General features: G+C 56.6%; 1 protein-coding gene across 1 annotated transcript in view; it reads right to left on the bottom strand.

Moving 5' to 3' along the window:
• Positions 1-4,546: 4,546 nt before the first annotated feature.
• Positions 4,547-18,818, bottom strand: part of GYPC (glycophorin C (Gerbich blood group)) — a 32,876-nt gene continuing 18,604 nt past the window's right edge. Inside the window, exons 2-3 of the mRNA XM_036884152.2 lie at positions 6,005-6,127; positions 4,547-5,203 (exon numbers count right to left, since the gene is read on the bottom strand). Coding sequence (XP_036740047.2) covers positions 5,010-5,203; positions 6,005-6,127 — 317 coding nt within the window. The 3' untranslated portion in view covers positions 4,547-5,009. The remainder of the gene's footprint in view (positions 5,204-6,004; positions 6,128-18,818) is intronic.

Raw genomic sequence — 18,818 nt, 5'->3', positions numbered from 1 at the left:
ATAGGAGATCTATTTCACCTTTCATGGTGAGAGAGATGGTGGCCAGGTCATTTCTGAGTTTCTTAACAGTCCTCAGGGATGTGGATCATGAATGTTTGGAAGGGGAATTTTTAAAAGATGAAACTTATAAGATAGTGTATATTCACATGCAGATTTAGAAATAATATGGAGAGACCCCATGCACCCTTTACCCAGTTTATTTTAAGCTACATCTTAGAACTGTAGTGCAGTACCATAGCCAGGACATTGATACTGATAAATCCATAGGTCTTACTTAGATTTCCCCAGTTTTACTTGTACTAATTTAGTGTGTATGTGTACATATGTGTGTGTGACTGTGCACATGTGAATTTAGCTCTTAAAATGTTATCCAATGTGGAGGATCATACAGCCACCACCACTGTCAAAATACAGAACAAATTCCATCAGCACAAGGGTCTCTCATGTTGCCCTTTAAAAACATTTATTGGGGTGAAATTCACATAAAATGAATTAGCCATTCTGAAGTGGACAATTCAGTGGCATTTAATACATTTGCAATGTTGTGCAGCTCCCACCTCTATATAGTTCAAGAATAATTTCATGCCTCCAAAGTAAAATTCCTTACTCAGTAAGCAGTTTTTCCTCATTAACCTCTTCCTAGAGTTGGGCAACATCAATGTACCTTCTTTCTCTGTAGATTTATCTATTCTGGGTATGTTAGGCAAATGGAATCACACAGTAGGTGATATGTTGTGTCTGTCTTATTTCCCTTATCATTATGCTTTCACACTTCATCATTACTGCAGCATGTATCAAGACCCCATTCATTTTCATGACTGAATAATATTCCATTGTATGTGTAGACCATGATTTACCCATTCATCTATTGATGGACATTTGAGCTGTTTCCATCTTTCAGCCATATGAATAGTGCTCCTATAACTATTTTTATATATAATATGAGTATCTGCTTTCAATTCTTTGAGATATATACTTAAGAATGGAATTGTGGGGTCATATGGTAATTTAATGTTTAACTTTTTCTGGAAAACATTTTATTTTCCCACCAGCAATGTAAGAAGGTTCCAATTTTTCCACATTCTTGGCAATGCCTTGGGAGATTATTTTTATCATTAATTCAATCTCTTTACCTATTACAGATTGTAATAGTCTGCTAGGGCTGCATAGCAAAATAGCACACATTGGGAGGCTAAAACAACAGAAATTAATTTTCTCACAGTTTTGGAGGCTGGAGGTCCATCCTTCCTCTCTATAGTTGTCATGAATTATACTTTTCTATATTGTGTGCCCAACAAAATAGATTTGTAATTATTTTTACACATTCATATTTTAAGTCATGTGGAAAAAAAAAGTGGATTTAAAAACCAAATATGCAGTAATATTGACATTTATATTTACTTATGGAGTTACCTTTACTGGAGATCTTTATATTTTTGTACAGCTTTCACAGTTACTTTCTAATGTCATTTTGCTTGAACCTATAGAATTCTTTTTAACAAATTATTTCTTGCAAGGTGGGCCTACTGGTAATTAGTCTCTTAGCTGTTGTTTATCTGGGATGTCTTAATTTCTCCTTCATTTTTTTTGAAGGATAGTTAAGATGGATATAGTGCTTTTTACCTCTGAATGCTTCTGACTTGGAGAGGAAAGGGAATAATTTCAACTACTTGAAAAATCAAAGCTGGCTCAAGTATTTGGTTTGAAGTGAAACACTGGGAGGTCTGCCTATCTTAAGCATCCCTTGAGATCTACAATGCTGGCCAGAGCTACCCCCTGATCACAGGATGATCTTCGACACGGAGGCCGGCCAATTCCATCCAGCCCATCGCCAGAACGAAGCCGTTCCGCAGTGCACGCCTCTGTTCCCGTGATAGCAAAGCAACGGAAGCAACCAGACCTACAGCCGAATCTCTCAGGCACTGGCAGAGGGATGGGGAAAGGTTTCTACTTTAAACTCCCCCATGTGCCACAGGAAGCTGAAGATGTTTTTGATTTGCTGGTGGGAAGGGAGACTCCTTTGAAGTATCTGCGCCCAGCTGTTAGGGCATTGCTAGGGTTTAATGTACGTGCACGTGTTTTCGACAAGTTGAGAGCTCACAGGTACCAGGCTGTGCCCACCTTGCTGGGAGGCAATTCTCCGTGGGTCTCTCAACTTTTGTGAGGCATGGACTGTCCTTTGTTCTGGCCTATCTTGTCAACGATGTCTGTAAAGCAAGCAGCTTTGGGAAATGGAGGTGGTGCCATCCTTCAGAGCAGAGGGCAGGCATGCTTAGTGCCCATCAAGAGACTGGGCTCCTCTTTTGGGGCTCAACCCACCACCAGGTAATCTGGGACCATCCATGTTGCCCACCTGGGTCTCGGGGTGAAGGAGAACAGATGGAAATAGGCTGGAGTCCATGCCTTGCTGTGTACAGCAAAGCTCTCTGTCTCCCTCCAAGGTGTCCTGTGTCTTTTGTCCACATCCCCAGAACTGTTACAGGCTGGCATGTGAACTCATAAGGAGGTAAAATCTCTGAGCCTTCACAGTTCCTGACAAGCCTCTTTCTTTATTGAATTTTATATACCCAACACCCTACCATTCAAATATTTTAATCTTCATTTTGTTGATTAGAACAGAAGCTGAGAAGTTAAGTAACCCTTGCTAGGGCACAGAGCTAGTTCATGCCAGAGGAGAGGGTTTTGGTCAGCTTCGATTCCAGAACCATTCTGTCTCCATAACATGTGGACATGTTAAATTGCTAACATTAATGTGCCTGTAGCTCTATGTGTGGCACTAGGTCCATCAAAATCCTATTGACCCCAGAATCACCCCCACTGTGTGATGACACGAAAGCTCAGGACAGGACTGGAAGAGAGCTGAGCAGCATCCCCCCAAAGGGACACCAGTGGGGCACCATTATCAGGAGCCCTTCCACCCAAGAAAATGTCCTGTAATAGTTACACAATGGTTGGCTTGAAGCCACGGCCAACTGACCCTTCTTCTGGTGAACAGATGAGACCCACTTCCCATCAGGCAGGATGGGTTGAGTCATGTGAAATCCAGACAAAATAACGGGGTGGCTGGGGCAACGGGTGTGCTCCGGGATGAGGGGCGTCTCCAGCTGCTTGGCAGGCCCAAGCCTGAACGAGCCTGTAGCAACCCCGGGACATTTCCACATGCAGCTTCACCTTGTGTCCCGTTTCATTTGGCCCTTGCCACGTGCTCATGATGGAGACTGATCTGTCCCCCTAGTCGCTCCCTGTTGCCCAGGGAACAAACTCCCAGTTCTTAGCCTGGGGCCCAAGACCTCAGGGTCAGCCTCAGGTGTGCTGCCTAAAGACTTCATGCATTGGAGAGGGGTCGCAGGTGAAGAAAGGGCGCCCCCGGCTGGGGCGAGCAGTGTTTGTTTGCACACATGTGTGTACCGGATGTCCACGCAGGTGTGTGTGGCACGCACGTCATCTCAGCCCCTCTACCCGCTGGTGTGGCTGTTAGCCTGAGACAGCTTCCTCCAGGGTGGCATCTGGACTGGGCCACCCTGGCCGACCCACTGCAGCTTCCAGGTCCCCGCCTGTCTAATTCTGGCTGGGCCTGGGGACCCAGGGGGCTGGGGAGCAGGCTGTGCTGCAGGACAGTATTTCAGGACACCAGGTAGACAAGGAGGGTGAGGAAGAAGAGAGGGAGGGTGGGGAGGGCTGTGGGCCGGTTCTCAGAGAGCATGGCAGGTGCTGAAGGTCGGGAGGGAGGGTGACCCAGCTTCTTGCCCCAGGCCCCCGCCCAGGGAAGCCCCAGGTGGTTGCTGGCAGCCTGGGCTGCAGTCTCTGATCTGGTCTCGGAGTGGCTGCGAGCTGCTGGGAGTTTAGGAAGACTCTCGGGCAAGAGGCTGGTTGCTAAGTGCACCTCCTCTCTCTGTTATCTGGAATTATGGCTGCTTCTCAGGAAGCATTTAGACATGGTGCAATGAGGAACTTCCCACAAGCAGCACCCCGCCCCCCCATATCCGCCCTGGTTATGGATATCGGAAAGTCCTTCACAGTGAGCACCTGACACATTAGTCCCCTGCCATCAACTCTGAGAGTTGGGACCGTGGAGCCATGTCCCCTTGAGGGACAAGAACATTGAGGACAGAGAGGCCAAGCAGGCTGCCCAAGGTCACAGGACCCAAACCCAGGGAGTGGGCCTTGCAGCCCGCGCTCTCACTATTCTTCCGGAGAGGATGGCTTTGATAGTCCATCCGGTCTAGGACCGTGCCGTTAGAAAACCCGAGCTTCAGCCGGGGTCCTGGCGGCTGGGACACCATATTTCTGCAGGGACGTCCACCCTTACACTGTTTCACCAAGCTTCTGCCTGTGTGGGGAAAACGGGTGCTACCCGTCGCTCCCCACTGCCCTGGCAGCGGGCGCCCACCCCCACGGTCTGTGCTGAGCACTGGCCTCGGGAGCCAGACGTGGCCGCCCAGCTGTGTGCAGACTCCATCTGAGAACAAAACCGCACCCGGGGAAAGCAAGCCCCGGGTGGCCTTCATCTTTCCCCAATTTCAGTGATGCCGTTTGACTCTGAATGCTCCGTTACATCTCAAATTTATTTCCATCACTTAGAGCTGAATCAATGGGAGGCCAAGGTGCCTTTTAGCTCCAGCACCTGCTGTTTCCCCCAGATGTCAAGGTCTGACATTTGATGCCATGATCCCCAGTCAGTACTATGACTCACTGCCACCCGGCTCACCCACCCCGCACACCCAGCAGGGACTTTCACGCCACACCCATGGCAAACTGCACTGCCCCGGGGACCCCAGGCTCCCTCCCTCTGGCGGAGACACACCGTCTCCTGGGTGGCTGCCGCATCCCTGGGGGCCCTGGGAGGCCGAGTCCTCCTCCCTGGGCGGCACCCCGTGTGCCCGGCCAGGTGAGTGTGTCGGCATGTGGTGGGCACTCTTGCAGTCTGCCTGGGGCGCAGGTGGTGGGTGGTGGGTGCCACATGCTCTCTCGTGGACTTGAAGGAGGCACTTGGGGGGGCTCGGTTCTGCTCAGATGAAATATTCCTTCCTGCTGCTGCTGGCATCTTGGAAGGACGGGTCGTCCTGCAGGGCGGCATCCGCACTCTCGGCGAACTCCGTGCCCTTGGCCTCGTTGGTGTGGTAGGTGCCCTTGTGCCGGTACATGTAGTGCAGCGTGAGGAAGAGGAGGCACAGCAGCACGAAGGCCACAGCGGTGACAACGCCTGTGCAGGTGGGGGGTGGGGGGATTCACGGCTCTGACGGGGGTCAGGGGCCAGGACACAGTGGCTGTGCAGGGACCTGCCGCTGCGACCAGCAGGACGGCAGACAGGCTGACTCACTCCTGTCCCTCTCCCCGCTGCCTGGGGTGCTGGCGCCTGTCCATGCTGGGTAAGCTACCCCTCCGCTCAGCGCCCTGCAGAAGGGGCTGGGATCTATGCCCATCTGAGCCACGCATGGTGCCATGCCACCTACCGAGGAAGACAGCCTCCGTGCACAGCACGCATGATGCAGCCGTGCGGCCTTGCCTAAAACCAAGGGGTTCATGGGACTCAGACCTTCCAGTTCCAAACCCAAGACAGTCCCAACCGAGGGGTCCCTGGGGTGTAGGACTTAAAAAGTGCAGAAACCAGGATGGTGCAGAAGAACTGGGCTGGCTGGCTGCCATGTGCCCCCAGGGGAGGTGCTGCAGGTGTGGTCGCCGCCCTTCGGGCCTCGGCTTGGGGCCAGGGTCCAGGAGGGCAGGATCAGACCTGCTCCGGGCAGAGGGCAAGGAGCATGTGGCACGAAGAGGCGGAGGAGAATCCACCCGGCGGCCCACCTGCTACGGCCCTGGGGGGGCCCCGACCTGGGGTCCCTGTGCGTCCCCTCGCCCTGGCCCTCTGGGACCCAGGCCGGACGTTTCTCAGTCTCTCGCAGGGCCGGGCTCGCCTCTGAGGGAGTGCCAGCCTGGGGCCACCCGCGGCCTCGGCAGGCTCTCCCCTGGGGCTCCCTCCCGGCCTCCTGGTGGGGGCCCCGAGTCTCACCTGCAATAAGGGCGATGTCTGTCCCCGTGGAGATCACCCAGGGGCTGGGCTCTGTGAACAGGTCCGGCTGGGTGGTCGGGCTGGACGGTGTGAGCAGGACAGGTAATGTGGACAGATGAGGCTCTGTGAATGGAACCGGAGCAGGGGCTGAGAGAGGACGTTCCCTCCCCCACTCCCACGGCAGCCTCCCAGCCGAGCTGCACCTGCTGCCATGCGGGGGCAGCTCTGTGGGCCACACAGGGCAGACAGACGGCCTGGCACAGGGCCGGCCTCCGGCCAGGGTGCTAGAGAGCCCTGGGGCCACCGTGGTGTCACACAGCTAAGGTGACTGTGTGACCCTGCCTGTGGTGCAAGAGGGACTCCCTGCTGACTCTTGACCTGTGGTGCCTGTACCTGGTGGGAGCTCAATAGACAACCTAGGGGGGTGAGGGCGGGGCCTGCTGCTCAGGGCGGGGCTTTCCTTCAGAGGCCAGCTCTTCCCATGGCAGTGGGCAGAACAGACCGTGCATGACAGTGACGAGCCTAGTCACACAGCTTGTTCGTCCCCTGGGGCCGTGACTTAGCCTGCCCGGCCATCTCTGGATGCCCCTTCTCCTTGAGGAAGCCCCTCCCAGGAGGGCTCCTGTCGGGAGGTCCCCGAGACCCCTGGTTCGGTCTCTGCCTCAGCCCTTCCGTGCACAGGCCACCCCGAGAGCACCTTTTGGAAGCCCGGTGATCTGGCCAGAGGGCTGAGCTGCAGCAGAGCAGGTCACCTGGAGCTGCCGCACGCCATTCTCCACTGGGAGACGCAGGAGGGGCAGGAGTCCCCGGACCACGGAAAGACCAGTGTTAACATGGAAATCCCATGGTCCCACGACATCGGGTACACATATTAAAGCGGAGAAGCCTACTTCATAATGGTCATTTCCGCCCAGATAATCACTTCAATTACAGTGTGATGAGGTCATTCTCCCCAGTGCAGCTGCCAGATGCCTCTCTCTGGTAAGAGCTCAGCTGTCAGAGCCAGGAGGGATGGTGTGCGGAGCCGAGCAGGGGCTGGAGGCTGGGAGGACAGCCAGGCCAGGAGCCCTGGGGCAGCAGGGAGCAGAGCGGGGAAGGGGATGAAGCCAGGTCTCCAGTTGGCAGGCAGAGTGGGTGCACACCGGGGGCCAGCAGGAGAGGGGAGGAGGCTCAGCACTCGGAGCACTTGAGTGGTGAGCTCTGAGGGAACCAGCGGATGCCAGGCCCTGTACCCAGGGCAGACACCCTGTGATGGAGCATCCAGCACATAGTAGGTACTATTTACTGGATGCACGATTGCTCGCATACAAAAATGAGAGGATCCAGGCCTTACTCTCTAAGCACCTCCTAGTTGGCAGGGATGCTCACAGGAGCTCAAATATCCGGGATTGCTGTGAGGAATTTTCCAGGGCAAGGCCTGCACCTCCCCAGCCACTGTGTCCAGTGTGGCTGGTGTCAGCAGGGACCGGCACTTCCTCTTCTCTTAAAAACAATTACACAGGCCAGGTAATATTCCCAGAATTTGCCACGTTTTAACTCACTTTGTCTACATGGCTCTGTAGCAGTTATTATTGTTTCCATCTTACAGATTTGGGAACTGAGTCCCAGAAAAGTGTTACCATTTTCCTGGGGTCATACAGCTAACATGGGTGTCAGGAGCCAACCATCAAGCCAGACGCCTTCAGTCAATGAGCTTCACCCCGCAGGGCCCTGGCCACGGGCCATCTGGGTAAGCTGGTCCAGTACTGGGTGGGGTATTTGGCTTGAATCATTTGGGGTGAATTTCTTAGCTTGTGTTTAGGGACCCTGTACCCAAACCTGTAGGCTGGAACACTGGATGTCCTCCGGCAGGCCAGCAGGCTGGGGATCAGAGGGCCAAGGCCTCTCAGGGGTCATGAACTTAGCCTCCCAGCAGGGACACTCGCCCTCCACTCACCACATCCCTCCAGGTGCACTGCTGGGGCACAGGACACCCACCATCCATGCCCCACGTCCCCCCAGGTGCACTGCTGGGGCACAGGACACCCACCCTCCAGGCCCCATGTACCCCCAGGTGCACTGCTGGGGCACAGCACACCCGCCGTCCATGCCCCACATCCCCCCAGGTGCACTGCTGGAGCACAGGACACTCGCCGTCCACGCCCCACGTCCCCCCAGGTGCACTGCTGGGGCACAGGACACCTGCCGTCCACGCCCCATGTCTCCCAGGTGCACTGCTGGGGCACAGGACACTCGCCGTCCACGCTCCATGTCTCCCAGGTGCATTGCTGGGGCACAGGACACCCGCCCTCTGTGCCCCACATCGCCCAGGTGCACTGCTGGAGTTGCTCCAGTTGCCCAGTGTGACTGACTCCAGGGTGGTGACACTTCAGAGTGACCTGAACTGCCGTATAGGTCAGAACAGCAGGAAACACAGCCTGTCTGGGCAGGTGGGGATGGGGTAAGACAGTGTTCTCAAACTGTGGTCCCTGGGCCAGCAGCATTTTTTGGAGACTGTTGGAAATGCAAATCCTTGGGCTCCACCCCAGACCACTGTACCAGAGGCAGGCTGGGGCCCAGTAGCCTGTGTTTCCAGGCCTCTAGTGGTTCTCATGCACACTCAGGGCTGAGAACTGCTGGTCTAAGAGAAGCCTTCCCAGAGGGGATTTATCAGCTTGGCCACTGCAGGGTGAATAGGAGTCTGCTGCACAGATGAGAAGTATTAGCAATCCCAGCAGAGCTTGGTGGCCACAGAGTGCTCACCTCTCCCTAGCTTTCCCTTTGTCCCCAGGCATCTGCTTGCCCTCCCTGACCCTGAGGCTGCGGGAGCCTGGGTTCTGACCTCTTGCCTCTAGAGATGGCAGGTGACAGCCTGCCCGGGCTCACTCCTCATGCTGTTTCTGTCCAGCAAGCAGCCATGATGGGATATTTGGAGAAGCCCAGCTGGAGTGAGCTCACATCCCACCAGGAAGTGACAGGTCCATGTGTGGGTGGATTAAGAGCCAGGAACGAGTCCCTAGCTGGGGTTTAAGGGTCAGTGTGTGGCAAGGATTAGGGTCATTCTGAGCTCAGGAGGGGAAGGGGGTCAATGGGCAGGCTTGGGGTGCATTTATGGGAGAACAAGTATCATTTATGGCAGGTGTGGGTCTGGCCCCCAGGCTGGATGGCACAGGAGGCCCCAGCCCCTCGCAGAGACCCAGGGTACCCTGTGCTTTTTCTTCCTGGCTCCTCAAGATCGCAACGCCCACCAGAGAGAAGGCTCTGTCTGCCCCAGAGCCACGTCGTCTCCCTCACGGATCCATGGCCAGCACCAGGCTGGATGTCTGGTGACTGACAACAGCTGCTGAATGGTATCTGAAAGCCTTGTCCCTCCTGGGGACCCAGAATTGAACTGCAGCCTGCCCGTCCTCAGCACTGTCATGGCAGCTGCTGGTTCGAATCCTGGCTTGACCAGCTTAATATCAGTGCACTCAGCCAATGCTTCATAGTGATTGGCTTTAGTTCCTGCATATGTAAGACAAGAATAACAATGTCTGTGGCAGGGGTTAGAAATGCTGTGCACCATGTGACAGACATTTTATGTATGTTATGCAGACAGTGACTACACGGCACACAGCTCAGAATGGGTGCCAACTCCGTTGTAGCCACTATTTTGACTCTGATTCGTATTACTACTGTAGTTTGCACATAATTCAACATCAGGCCCCTAAGGGACCAGCTAACAGATGCTGTGAGGATGGGTGCCGGCTGTGGGTCCCCAGCATTGTCCTGGCCCACAGGAAATTGACGCCTGGGTGCTCAGCTTCTCTGGGTTGCCAGGCTACTGCAGGGACCAGGGGGCATTCCAAGAAATGGAAATTGGGTCTTGGACCTCAGGGCGCTTATGGTTTCCCTGGGAGATGTGACCTGTGACATACAAGTTATTTAGGGCACCATTTGTCAGGCAGTAAGTCCCAGCCCGCTGGTGGGTCACAACCAGCTAGAGTGAGAGAGACAGAGACACGAAGAGGGAAAGGAGACGGACAAAGGGCATGTGTGGAGAGAGACACCGAGAGAGAGCGTCAGGAGACGGCAAACAGCTCGGCGCCCGCAGAAGGCTGCGCAGCGGTGCGCCCAGTACCGTCAGGCGGGCTTGGGCTGCAGCTGTGCGCGCACGGAGCGCGCAGTCGCCGACTCTGCACGCGGGCCACGCACTCACCGCCCCCGCGCGCATGCGCCATGTTTGGAAGCCGGAATTTAGACCAGGACACCGTAGGGGAGAGTCTATCCAGTCCTCATTCCTACAGTGCTGGGTTCAAGGGAAGCCCAGCTAGGAGGTCAGGCAGCGAGCAGGCAGGTGGAGCACCAGCCCAGCCTCACGCTGCGGAAAGCTGGCGTGGGTCACGGCAGCAAAGGGGCTGCGTTGCGCGACAGCTCCGGGCCTCGGAGGCCCTGGTGTGGCCCCCCAGCCGCAGGCCTGGCCAGGGGGCCGGGAGCAAGGGCAGCGGACGCTTCCTGTGGGCTGGTGAGTCCGGAGAGGGGGCAAGGGGAACAGCTGCTCCGGGCTCCCAGTCAGGGGAGTTGCCTCCCAGGCGGGGCAGGCCCGTGGGGTCAAGGAGGCCTTGGGAATGGAGGTGACGCCCAGTCCTGGGGGCTCAGCTAGGTGAGGGGGAGGGGAGGGTGGGAGCGGTGCTCTGCGCTGGGCTCTGAGCATTTACTGGGCACAGGCACGGATGAAGTTTCCTCCTAAGCTCCCTGGAGTCTTCCGCAAGCCTGCATCAGGGCCGTCTTTCCCTTTCTTTAAGTTACAGATAATGAAATGCAAGCCCACAGGGGTCAGCTCCCTTGCCCAGCTCTTGCAGCCTGTGTTCTAACTGGGGATGATTCCTGGGTGCCAAAGCGTGCCCCTCTCTGCGTGCCGTCCTCCCCAGCGCCAGCTGGCGCAGCTGGGTTGGCTCTGCTCCTGAGCAGTCTGCCATTCGGCTGCAGCCAGGTACCTGATGCTCTGCAGGTGCCCAGGGGGCGGCTGCCAGTTCTCATGCACGGCAGCCATTCCTGGGAGGCCGTGGGCACCAGGTGACATCCCTCCACGTAGGTGAGGTCCTCGGCTCCAGCTGGCCGCAGGGGTACAGCTAATAGGACCGTGGTGGGGGAGGGGGCGTCCTTAGGTGCCGACAGGGAGCAGTGGTCAGGGGCTCGCCTCGGGGACACATGGCAACCCTCCTGGTTGCTGAGACCCTCCCTTCTTGTGCTTTCGTTGAAGCCGTGCTGGGAAGCTGCTGCTCCCCTGCGGGGTTTCCTCTTTACCCCTGCGAGCGCACCCTGATGTTCTCCCTTCTGCCTCAGGGGTCGTGGAGGAGGAGCCCAGCTCCCTGTTCCCCACCATTCACCTGGTCCAGCAAAGGGGCAAGAGTCCGGGCGTGGGCAGAGGAGACGCCAGGCAGGCGAGCTCCTGGGAGCTGAGGACGGCTTCAGGTAGGGAGGGGCCTGGGGTCTGGGCAGAGGGACATCATCTCAACCTTAATTCCTGAAGGAGGCAGGTTGTGACGGAGCCCGTGGAGGTCCCTGTTGACGACCCTGCTGATACTGCGTTCCAGGGTGGCCACATCGGTTACTTGTGGACCTGCCAAACAGCGTGGCTCACTGAGAGCCTTCTGTCCTAGAGAACCTGCAGATCTGGGAGCGAAGTCGCCTCTTCCATGGCTCCCAGGAGCGAACGTGACTTGGGTTTAGGAAGGCCAGCTCCTGGGAGGGACAGGCACATGGCGGTCACAGGCGGTTCTCTTGGGCTCACAGCAGTTTCTTCCTCCTGCTCCAGATTCTGGCCTCAGAGTCCTTACGCAGGTGAAGTGGAAATCAACTGACAGTTAATGTGTATTAGGTGACCCTTCCTTCTGGGAGGAACGAGGTCAAGCCCATTTGGTTTTCTTTGGTGGTTTACTGTCATCACACCTGGAAAGGATGTAGTATCTAAGCCAGCCTGGGGAAAAGCTGGTGTCAGAACTGAAGTGCCCCAAAGAAATAAAGGCACAGCTTATCACAAGCCCGCCGTCTCCCTGCTGGCCAGCCAGCGTGGGCCCAGCAGTGAGCAATGGTCGGTTCAGGACGAAAGGGATGTGGAGAGGATGGTGTCTGTCCCCAGGGAGTAAAGACAGCGTTCAGGAGACACAGTTATTCATGTGAAAGTAGACTGCCAACAGTGTGAGATGGAGCATCAGGGGTGGGCATGGGGGTCAGACTGCCCCAGGACTCCAGGTGCCACGGCGGTGGGGGTGCTCACGGTTTTGTCTGCTCATCTTTCCCCCAGCACACTTTCTGTGGCCTCCACTACGCTGCAGCCATGTGCTTCCCAGTTAAGGCCAGGTCCCTGCCCTCAAGGAGCTTCCTGAGTAAGAGACACACGCACCTGTGGGGAGGCTCGGGAAGGGTAGTTCTCTGATGTTCTCAGGAAGGGCTTCCTGGAGGAGGTGGCTCCCCAGGCTGGTCTGCTGAGATGGTGGGGAGGGCCATGCCAGCAGCAGGGCCTGGGCGTAGCGGAAAGGCAGAGACACCGAGGGAATGTTCACAGTGGTGCAGTCGGCAGGGCTTGTCGATGGGGGCCCCGCAGCCGGGACGCCTGGTCAGGGGATGTCAGAGGCTGGGCTCTGGGCAGCGGCTGTGGTACGCTGGGGGCTCCCCAGGCTGCGTCCTCAGCACAGCCACCCTTCCTGCCTATGCAGAAGGTTTGGGTCCTCTGGCCTGGACTTGCAGACTAAATTCCCAGCACCTGGCAGTGCCTGGCCAGGTGAGGCCAATATGAATTTGACCACCTTGGTCAGAATGTGCCAGCCAGTCTCCAGGTCAGCAGGATTGGCCCCCGGCCCCTGTGGGTCACCTCACAGACAATCCTCCCCAATCCCCAGGCCGCTGAAATGCTGTGTGATGCAGTTGTATCACTCCTACACCCGCACAGCCATCTTAGCCGTGGCCCTGGGCCTGCGCCGTGGTGACACAGGACTGCCTGGGGGCGCTGAGGCCTTGCAGGCTGCTGCCCACCCACCCGTGCACACGCTGTATGGGGCCTCGAGGCCCTGTTCTGCCCTGGAGAAGAGCGTTCCCTGCAGCGGTGGCGGAGCTGTGGGGGGAGAGACTCAGCAGCAGATGGCAGCCAGGGTCAGCCAGGGGATCGCCTCTGTGTGCCCACCTTGGGGGCTCACTCAGGGATTGTCGCATCTGGGCGTTTGTTCTGGGGACGTGCTTACTGGAGGGGACCTGGGAAGGGCTGTGAGGATGCCGTCGCTCCCACGTGGGTTCCAGGGCTTTCTCCATCTGTCCTTGCTGCCAGTAACCCTGAACTTTTTGTTTTTAACAAAGCCTTATTTCAACATGACAATTCACCTCAGATGAGGGTCTAAGTAAAAGAAAAGAATGCTATGTGTCCATCCTGCGACCACAGCACAAAAATGGAGCCACCCTCTCTTGCCCCCCGGGGCCGTGAGAGCAGCAGGGACCAGCAGGAAGCCCCAAAGGGAAGTGAGTCTCAGGAGACAGAGGTCGGCTGAGCCAGATGACAGTGTGGGGGCCTTGGCGTCTATTAACGAGGCAGCAAATCCCCCCTCTGTTTAGGGTGCAGCATGAAGTTGGGGAGAACCCCGGCTCCCCCACTGCCCTCAACTCCCCAACCTGTGCTGAGCGATGGGAGGAGGAGGCGAGATCCCAGCCAGGCTGCTGGCAGCTCCAGGGGAGGAGGGTGGTGGGCTGGGAAGCCGCCCAGGGCTTGGTGGGCTCTGGCTGCTGAGCCCAGTCCCCCTGGCAGCTGCTCGCCTGGCCCTCTGGCCTCACCCCTGCCCGGCAGCCAAGCAGCATCGTGGACGTGGCGTCTGTTCTCCCTGTCTGTTCCATGACACCACCCCTGACCCCTGCCCAGCTCCAGCCCATCTTCTAAGTCTTGTGCTCATCAGACTCAGTGGCGCTCAGAAGTCCCTGGACACAAGCCGCTCCTGGGCCCCGCTGTCCCTGGCCTTGGCCTCGCTGCAGGGGCTTTGCCCTCCTCAGACATTCACGTGTCTCTGCCCTCTGAACTCTTGTTAGGCCTGCCTCAGCGGCTCATGGCTGGGATGGTGCTCTGACCTCTGACCCCTAAAGGCATGCCCAGCCCCCAGGGTGGACATACCCCCAGGGGCCGTGTTCAGTGCGTGTGGGCCCTCCAGGAAAGAACATACTTCATGTGTCTGTTGCCCTCTTGGGGCTGAAGGGGGCCCGGGTGCATGGCAACACCCAGTAGGAATTTGCTGAATTATCACAGGATAAACAGGGAACCACGAACACATTCACCTGGTGCTGAGAGCAAATGCCAGGCCCTGGGGAGGGAAGCCCTGCGACCCCCTGCCCACTTCCGGGCAACCTCACCCCGTGGGGCTCAGCGGCTCACCTCCAGGGCCCCCCTCTTCCGCGTCTGCACAGTAGAGAGAGGGCGACCCAGCCTGACAGGCTTACTGCGGGGCTGAGGGTGTCAGAGCTGCCTCAGATGGGTCACACCGGTCACACCGCAGGCCACCACCCCTCCCGCCTCTGGAGCCAGCAGGTCTGCGGTGGCCCGAGGACAGGCATCTCTGACATCTGCCCTGGTGCTGTGGCATCTGAGGGCCCTGAGAGGCCCTGTGTCCTGCCTGTGGGAGCCGCGGCTCCGCCACGCACCCTGTGGGCCTGGGCCTGCATCGTGGGTGGACTGCTAGCTTTCCAGCCCCTTCTGGGAAGAGAAAAGCCCAATCAAGTGAAAAGCCTTGGCCTCACAACCACTCTGATGCTCCCAAAGACATGCGCTAGTCACAGAAAGACCAGTGCTGCACGATTCCACGTACATGAGGCTAAAACAGGCAGATTCACAGGCTCCAGGAGGGGAACCTGGGCGTGGGGGAGGGGGAGGGGAAGGGGACTCGCCGACCCGCAGCGGAGTTTCGGTTCGGCACGGTGAGAAAGCTCCAGAGTTCTGTGGCAACATTGTTCCTGTAGCCAAGTGCAGCGGATTGTACACGCAGACATTCGGGAGTTAAATGTTCTTACTACAGTAAAAAAAAAAAATAATAGCTCTTCCTGTGCTTAGTGCACCCAGTGGGGGAAGGGGGCCCGGCCGGCTCCGCTCCCCCTACACCTCCCTCTGCCCGGCTTGGAGCTCCTGCTGCCCTGGGAAGAGAGTGCCAGGCCAGGGGCAGCCATGTCTTTCTCCTTAACTGGTGGCGGTGGTGGTCCGGGCCTGGTGGGGGTGCCTCGGCTGAGCAGGCTCCATCTGAGGGTGTGGTGATGGCCCCTGGGAAGCCTGGGGTGGGCATGTCCACCTGGCCCCTCCCTGGCCCAGTGGTCCTCCACTAACTGGCCCCTCCCTGGCCGGGGCTCTCTTGAGTGGGATGCTTTGAAGATGGTCCTCGCCCCCTCCAGGCCTGGCACTACAGAGGGGCAGCCTGAGAAGGTGCCACATCTCCCCGTGGGGGTCCCCACGTGGCTGTCCGTGGCGGCCGCACAGACTGGCTCCACCCCTGCCTGTTCTAGGGGCTCCCCTGGCCCTTCTCGCTTGGCTCGAGGCGGAGAGAGGCTGAAACCCCATGGCGAGGTGGGGACAGCGTGGTCCTTCTCCAGCTGCCCTCAGGGACGTCCTCGGTGGTGGCTGTCTAGCCTCTTAGATGATGGCCACCGGGTGACCGTTTCAGACCAGTGTGGACTCTAGCTAGGCTGCGTCTAGTGTCTGTTTTGAATATGTGGTAATCATTGCTCATTTTCCTCAACATTGAGTCTCTCCCTGAGATCCGTGTGTCTCAGTGAAAGAAGAGTGCCTTTCCCACCTTACTTACACACGCATGTGCACAGGTGCACACACGTCTGTACACACACGCTGGTGTGTGGGTGCGTCTCTGGCCAGGGGCGGCTGTTTGAGTTCGGACATGCAGGAGGGAAGAATGGATTTATCTACGACTGGGCCAGGAGGAGGGGAGAGAAGATTCATGGAGTTCATTCAACAAAAACCATACAGGATCACTGCAGTAAACACAGTAGCGAGAAAATCTTGTCCATCTGGGGTCTGTATTGTAGGGAAGGGATCCAGATAATAAAAAGAATAAATAAGCTAGGTGGTTTGCTAGACTGTGCTAGGAGAAACGATGAAGCAGAAAAGGGTAGGGTCTATGGTGGGAGCTCAAATTTAAGCATGGCCAGGGAAGGTGTCATGAAGGGGCGGGGACTAAGACCTGAACAAGGTGGCAGAGGGAAGGGTGTGGAAACACAGGAACAGCTTCCAGACAGAGGGAATAGCGAGTACAGAGACCCCGAGGAGGGCGCAGCCCTGGTGTGTTTCAGGGACAGCCAGAAGGCCAGTGTGGCTGGAGTGAAGTGAGTTGTAGAAGGAAGAACTGGAGCATTAGCAGGGGTCCATGTCGGGCCTTGACGGCCCTTCACACGCGTCAGCTCCTCCTCTGAAGTAGACAGGAGCCACAGGACCATTCCGAGCAGAGGAGTGGATGTTGACGTGTTGACTGACATGTTGACAGATTGCTCTGGCTGCTGCGCAGAGAAGGGGACCGGCTGGGAGCCATGGTCAAGCCAGAGGACAGCAGATGGTGGTTGGACTTCCACGGAAGAGGAGAGAAGCGGTGGGGTCTGAACATGTGTTCTTGGGATTGCTGGTAGGGGCTGTGGACACATGACGAGGGGCAGTGGGATCTAAGCTGCATCCAGGAGGAAGCCGGATGTGGGACAGCGCGGGTTGTTGGGTCACGGGGTGAGATGTGCTCCTGAGGCGGAGGACTTGCCTGAGTAGAGATGTGGGATGGGCAGGGCCTTAGCCAGACATGCAGGAGGTCCTGGTGTGTCCATTCCAGCGAGCCCCTGCAGGAGGGACTGAGACTAGCCATGTGTGTGTGGACAGCCAAAGGGTGGTGATGAGGTCACAGCCAAGGGACAGCAAGATGGCCGCCTCCTGGCTCAGAGTGTCACGTGCGCTTTTAGGGAGGAAGGAGTGACGGTGTCCTTGGGGACTGCCCTGTGGGTGCAGATGTTAGAGCTAGGAGCCCGCTCAGCTGGGGAGGCACTATGCTACAGGGGCAGGTTGGCACAGAGTGAGTGCAAGGCCTGGGGGTTTGGGTGTCCTTGGCATCCAAGGGCCGGAGGCCTCCTGCAGCTGTCTGCATGCCATTTCTCTCTCCCACATCATTTGGTCTCCAGAACGGCCCTCTGATGACTCAGGGCTCAGGGCCACAAGGGCCTGAGAGGTGAATTTGTCTTCCTGCAGCCTTGGTGTTGGGGCAGGCCAGGCAGGTCCCTCTGCTAAAGATCTAAGCCCCAGTCCACTGCCTGACATTTCAGAGGGTCTGGTCCCTGTAGTCCTTATTCAGTTACAGAGCCTTGAAATTCGCCTTCTGTGGTCATTTCTCATGCGAGGGCCTGCTGGTGGGAAGGAAGTTTGTGGTGGGCAGAGGTGCTGTGCCATGGCATTCAGACTGGGGGCCTTTATAAACTCCTTCTCTGCAGTAGGATTCAGATCACATCACCTCCTACAGGAAGCCTGCCCTGACTTCTGCCTAGGCTGTGTGCTCCTTTTTCTATTCCTGAAGGGGGCAGTGAGCTTTCTCATAGTATTTTAGGTTTGGCAGGCCACAGATGGGCTCTATTCCTTGCATTTTTTATTGCTTTGTTTGTCTACTTTTTTTGTTATAATCCTTTAAAAGTGTAAAAACCCATTCTTAGTTAGTTGACTGTACTGAAATAGGCTACTGGCTGGATTTAGCCTGAAGGCAGTAGTTTTCTGAACAACTTGTACAAATCACCATTAAAATTCTCTGTGGCTGTCTGTCTGCACTAATTTTTGAGCTACTAGAGGGCAAGGACTGTGTTTTCTATCTCAGCATCTGACATAATGCGAGGCGAATGAATAAGTGATGCTGTGTGAACTATCTTCTGACAGGTCCCAGCTGACTCTTTTATCATGACTTTTTCTGCAAACCTGCCTCTCATGTGGTAAATAAATAACCTCCCTAGGAGCCTCCAAGTTGGCCATTAAACAGTCACTCCACAGATGGACCCCGAGCTTCCAGAGATATTAATGGTTGCCATTTATTATAAGTCCCTGGTATGTAGCAGCCCTTGTAGACTCCTGGGGGACATGGAGGTGAGGCTGGCGTCTTGTGTGTGTGCGTGAGTGGTGCATGTGCACACTGGGTGCTCACACACGTGATTCAAGTTCACATCACTCAGCCTTGGCACAGCCCCGGGTCAGCGCTGACATGCCCCCCCCCCCCCCCCCACTGCAGGCCCTGCTTTCCAGCTGGGTCACGTGTGCTAATCCTTACCACTCCTCTGGAGGACTTAATTCACTTAAAAAATCATATAATTGCATTTTCAGCATAATTAGGTACCTAATTACATGACTAAATGTCCTCGATCAGGCTGCATGTGTAAATAATGATGATTTAGTTAGCCATGCTTTGTTACTGGGCTTCCAGAAGGCTCATCAGTTAGTGAGAAGGAAGTGGAAAATGTTTTCTCCTCCCTTCGCTGGGTATGACAGGCAGGAGCAGAGAGGCCAGTGTCCTGTCTGGACTGGGAACAGGGTGCTGAGGGCAGCCGGAGGGAGGGACTTGCGCTGCTGTGGGGTCCCGGCTCAAAGCCTCAGGAGGACCTGCCAGGCGAGGGCATGTGCACCGCATCTCAGGAAAGTGTAGCACTGCCCCAGGGGATGTGGTCAGGGGAGGCCAAATGGCCCAGGGACAGTAGGCCCTTCAGGTTAGGACCAGCAGGGCAGGTGCAGTGAGGGAGTCTGGAAGGAAGGAGAGCGGCAGGAGCAGGGGGCATGAGCCATTCCTCTGCATGCCCCAGATGCTTCTCTCCACCC

The sequence above is a fragment of the Manis pentadactyla genome, chromosome 8 (genome assembly GCF_030020395.1).
Source record: "Manis pentadactyla isolate mManPen7 chromosome 8, mManPen7.hap1, whole genome shotgun sequence".
NCBI classification, from domain to species: domain Eukaryota; kingdom Metazoa; phylum Chordata; class Mammalia; order Pholidota; family Manidae; genus Manis; species Manis pentadactyla.
The sequence above is the reverse complement of the archived record's forward strand: the minus strand, read 5'-3'. Positions and strand labels throughout refer to the sequence as shown.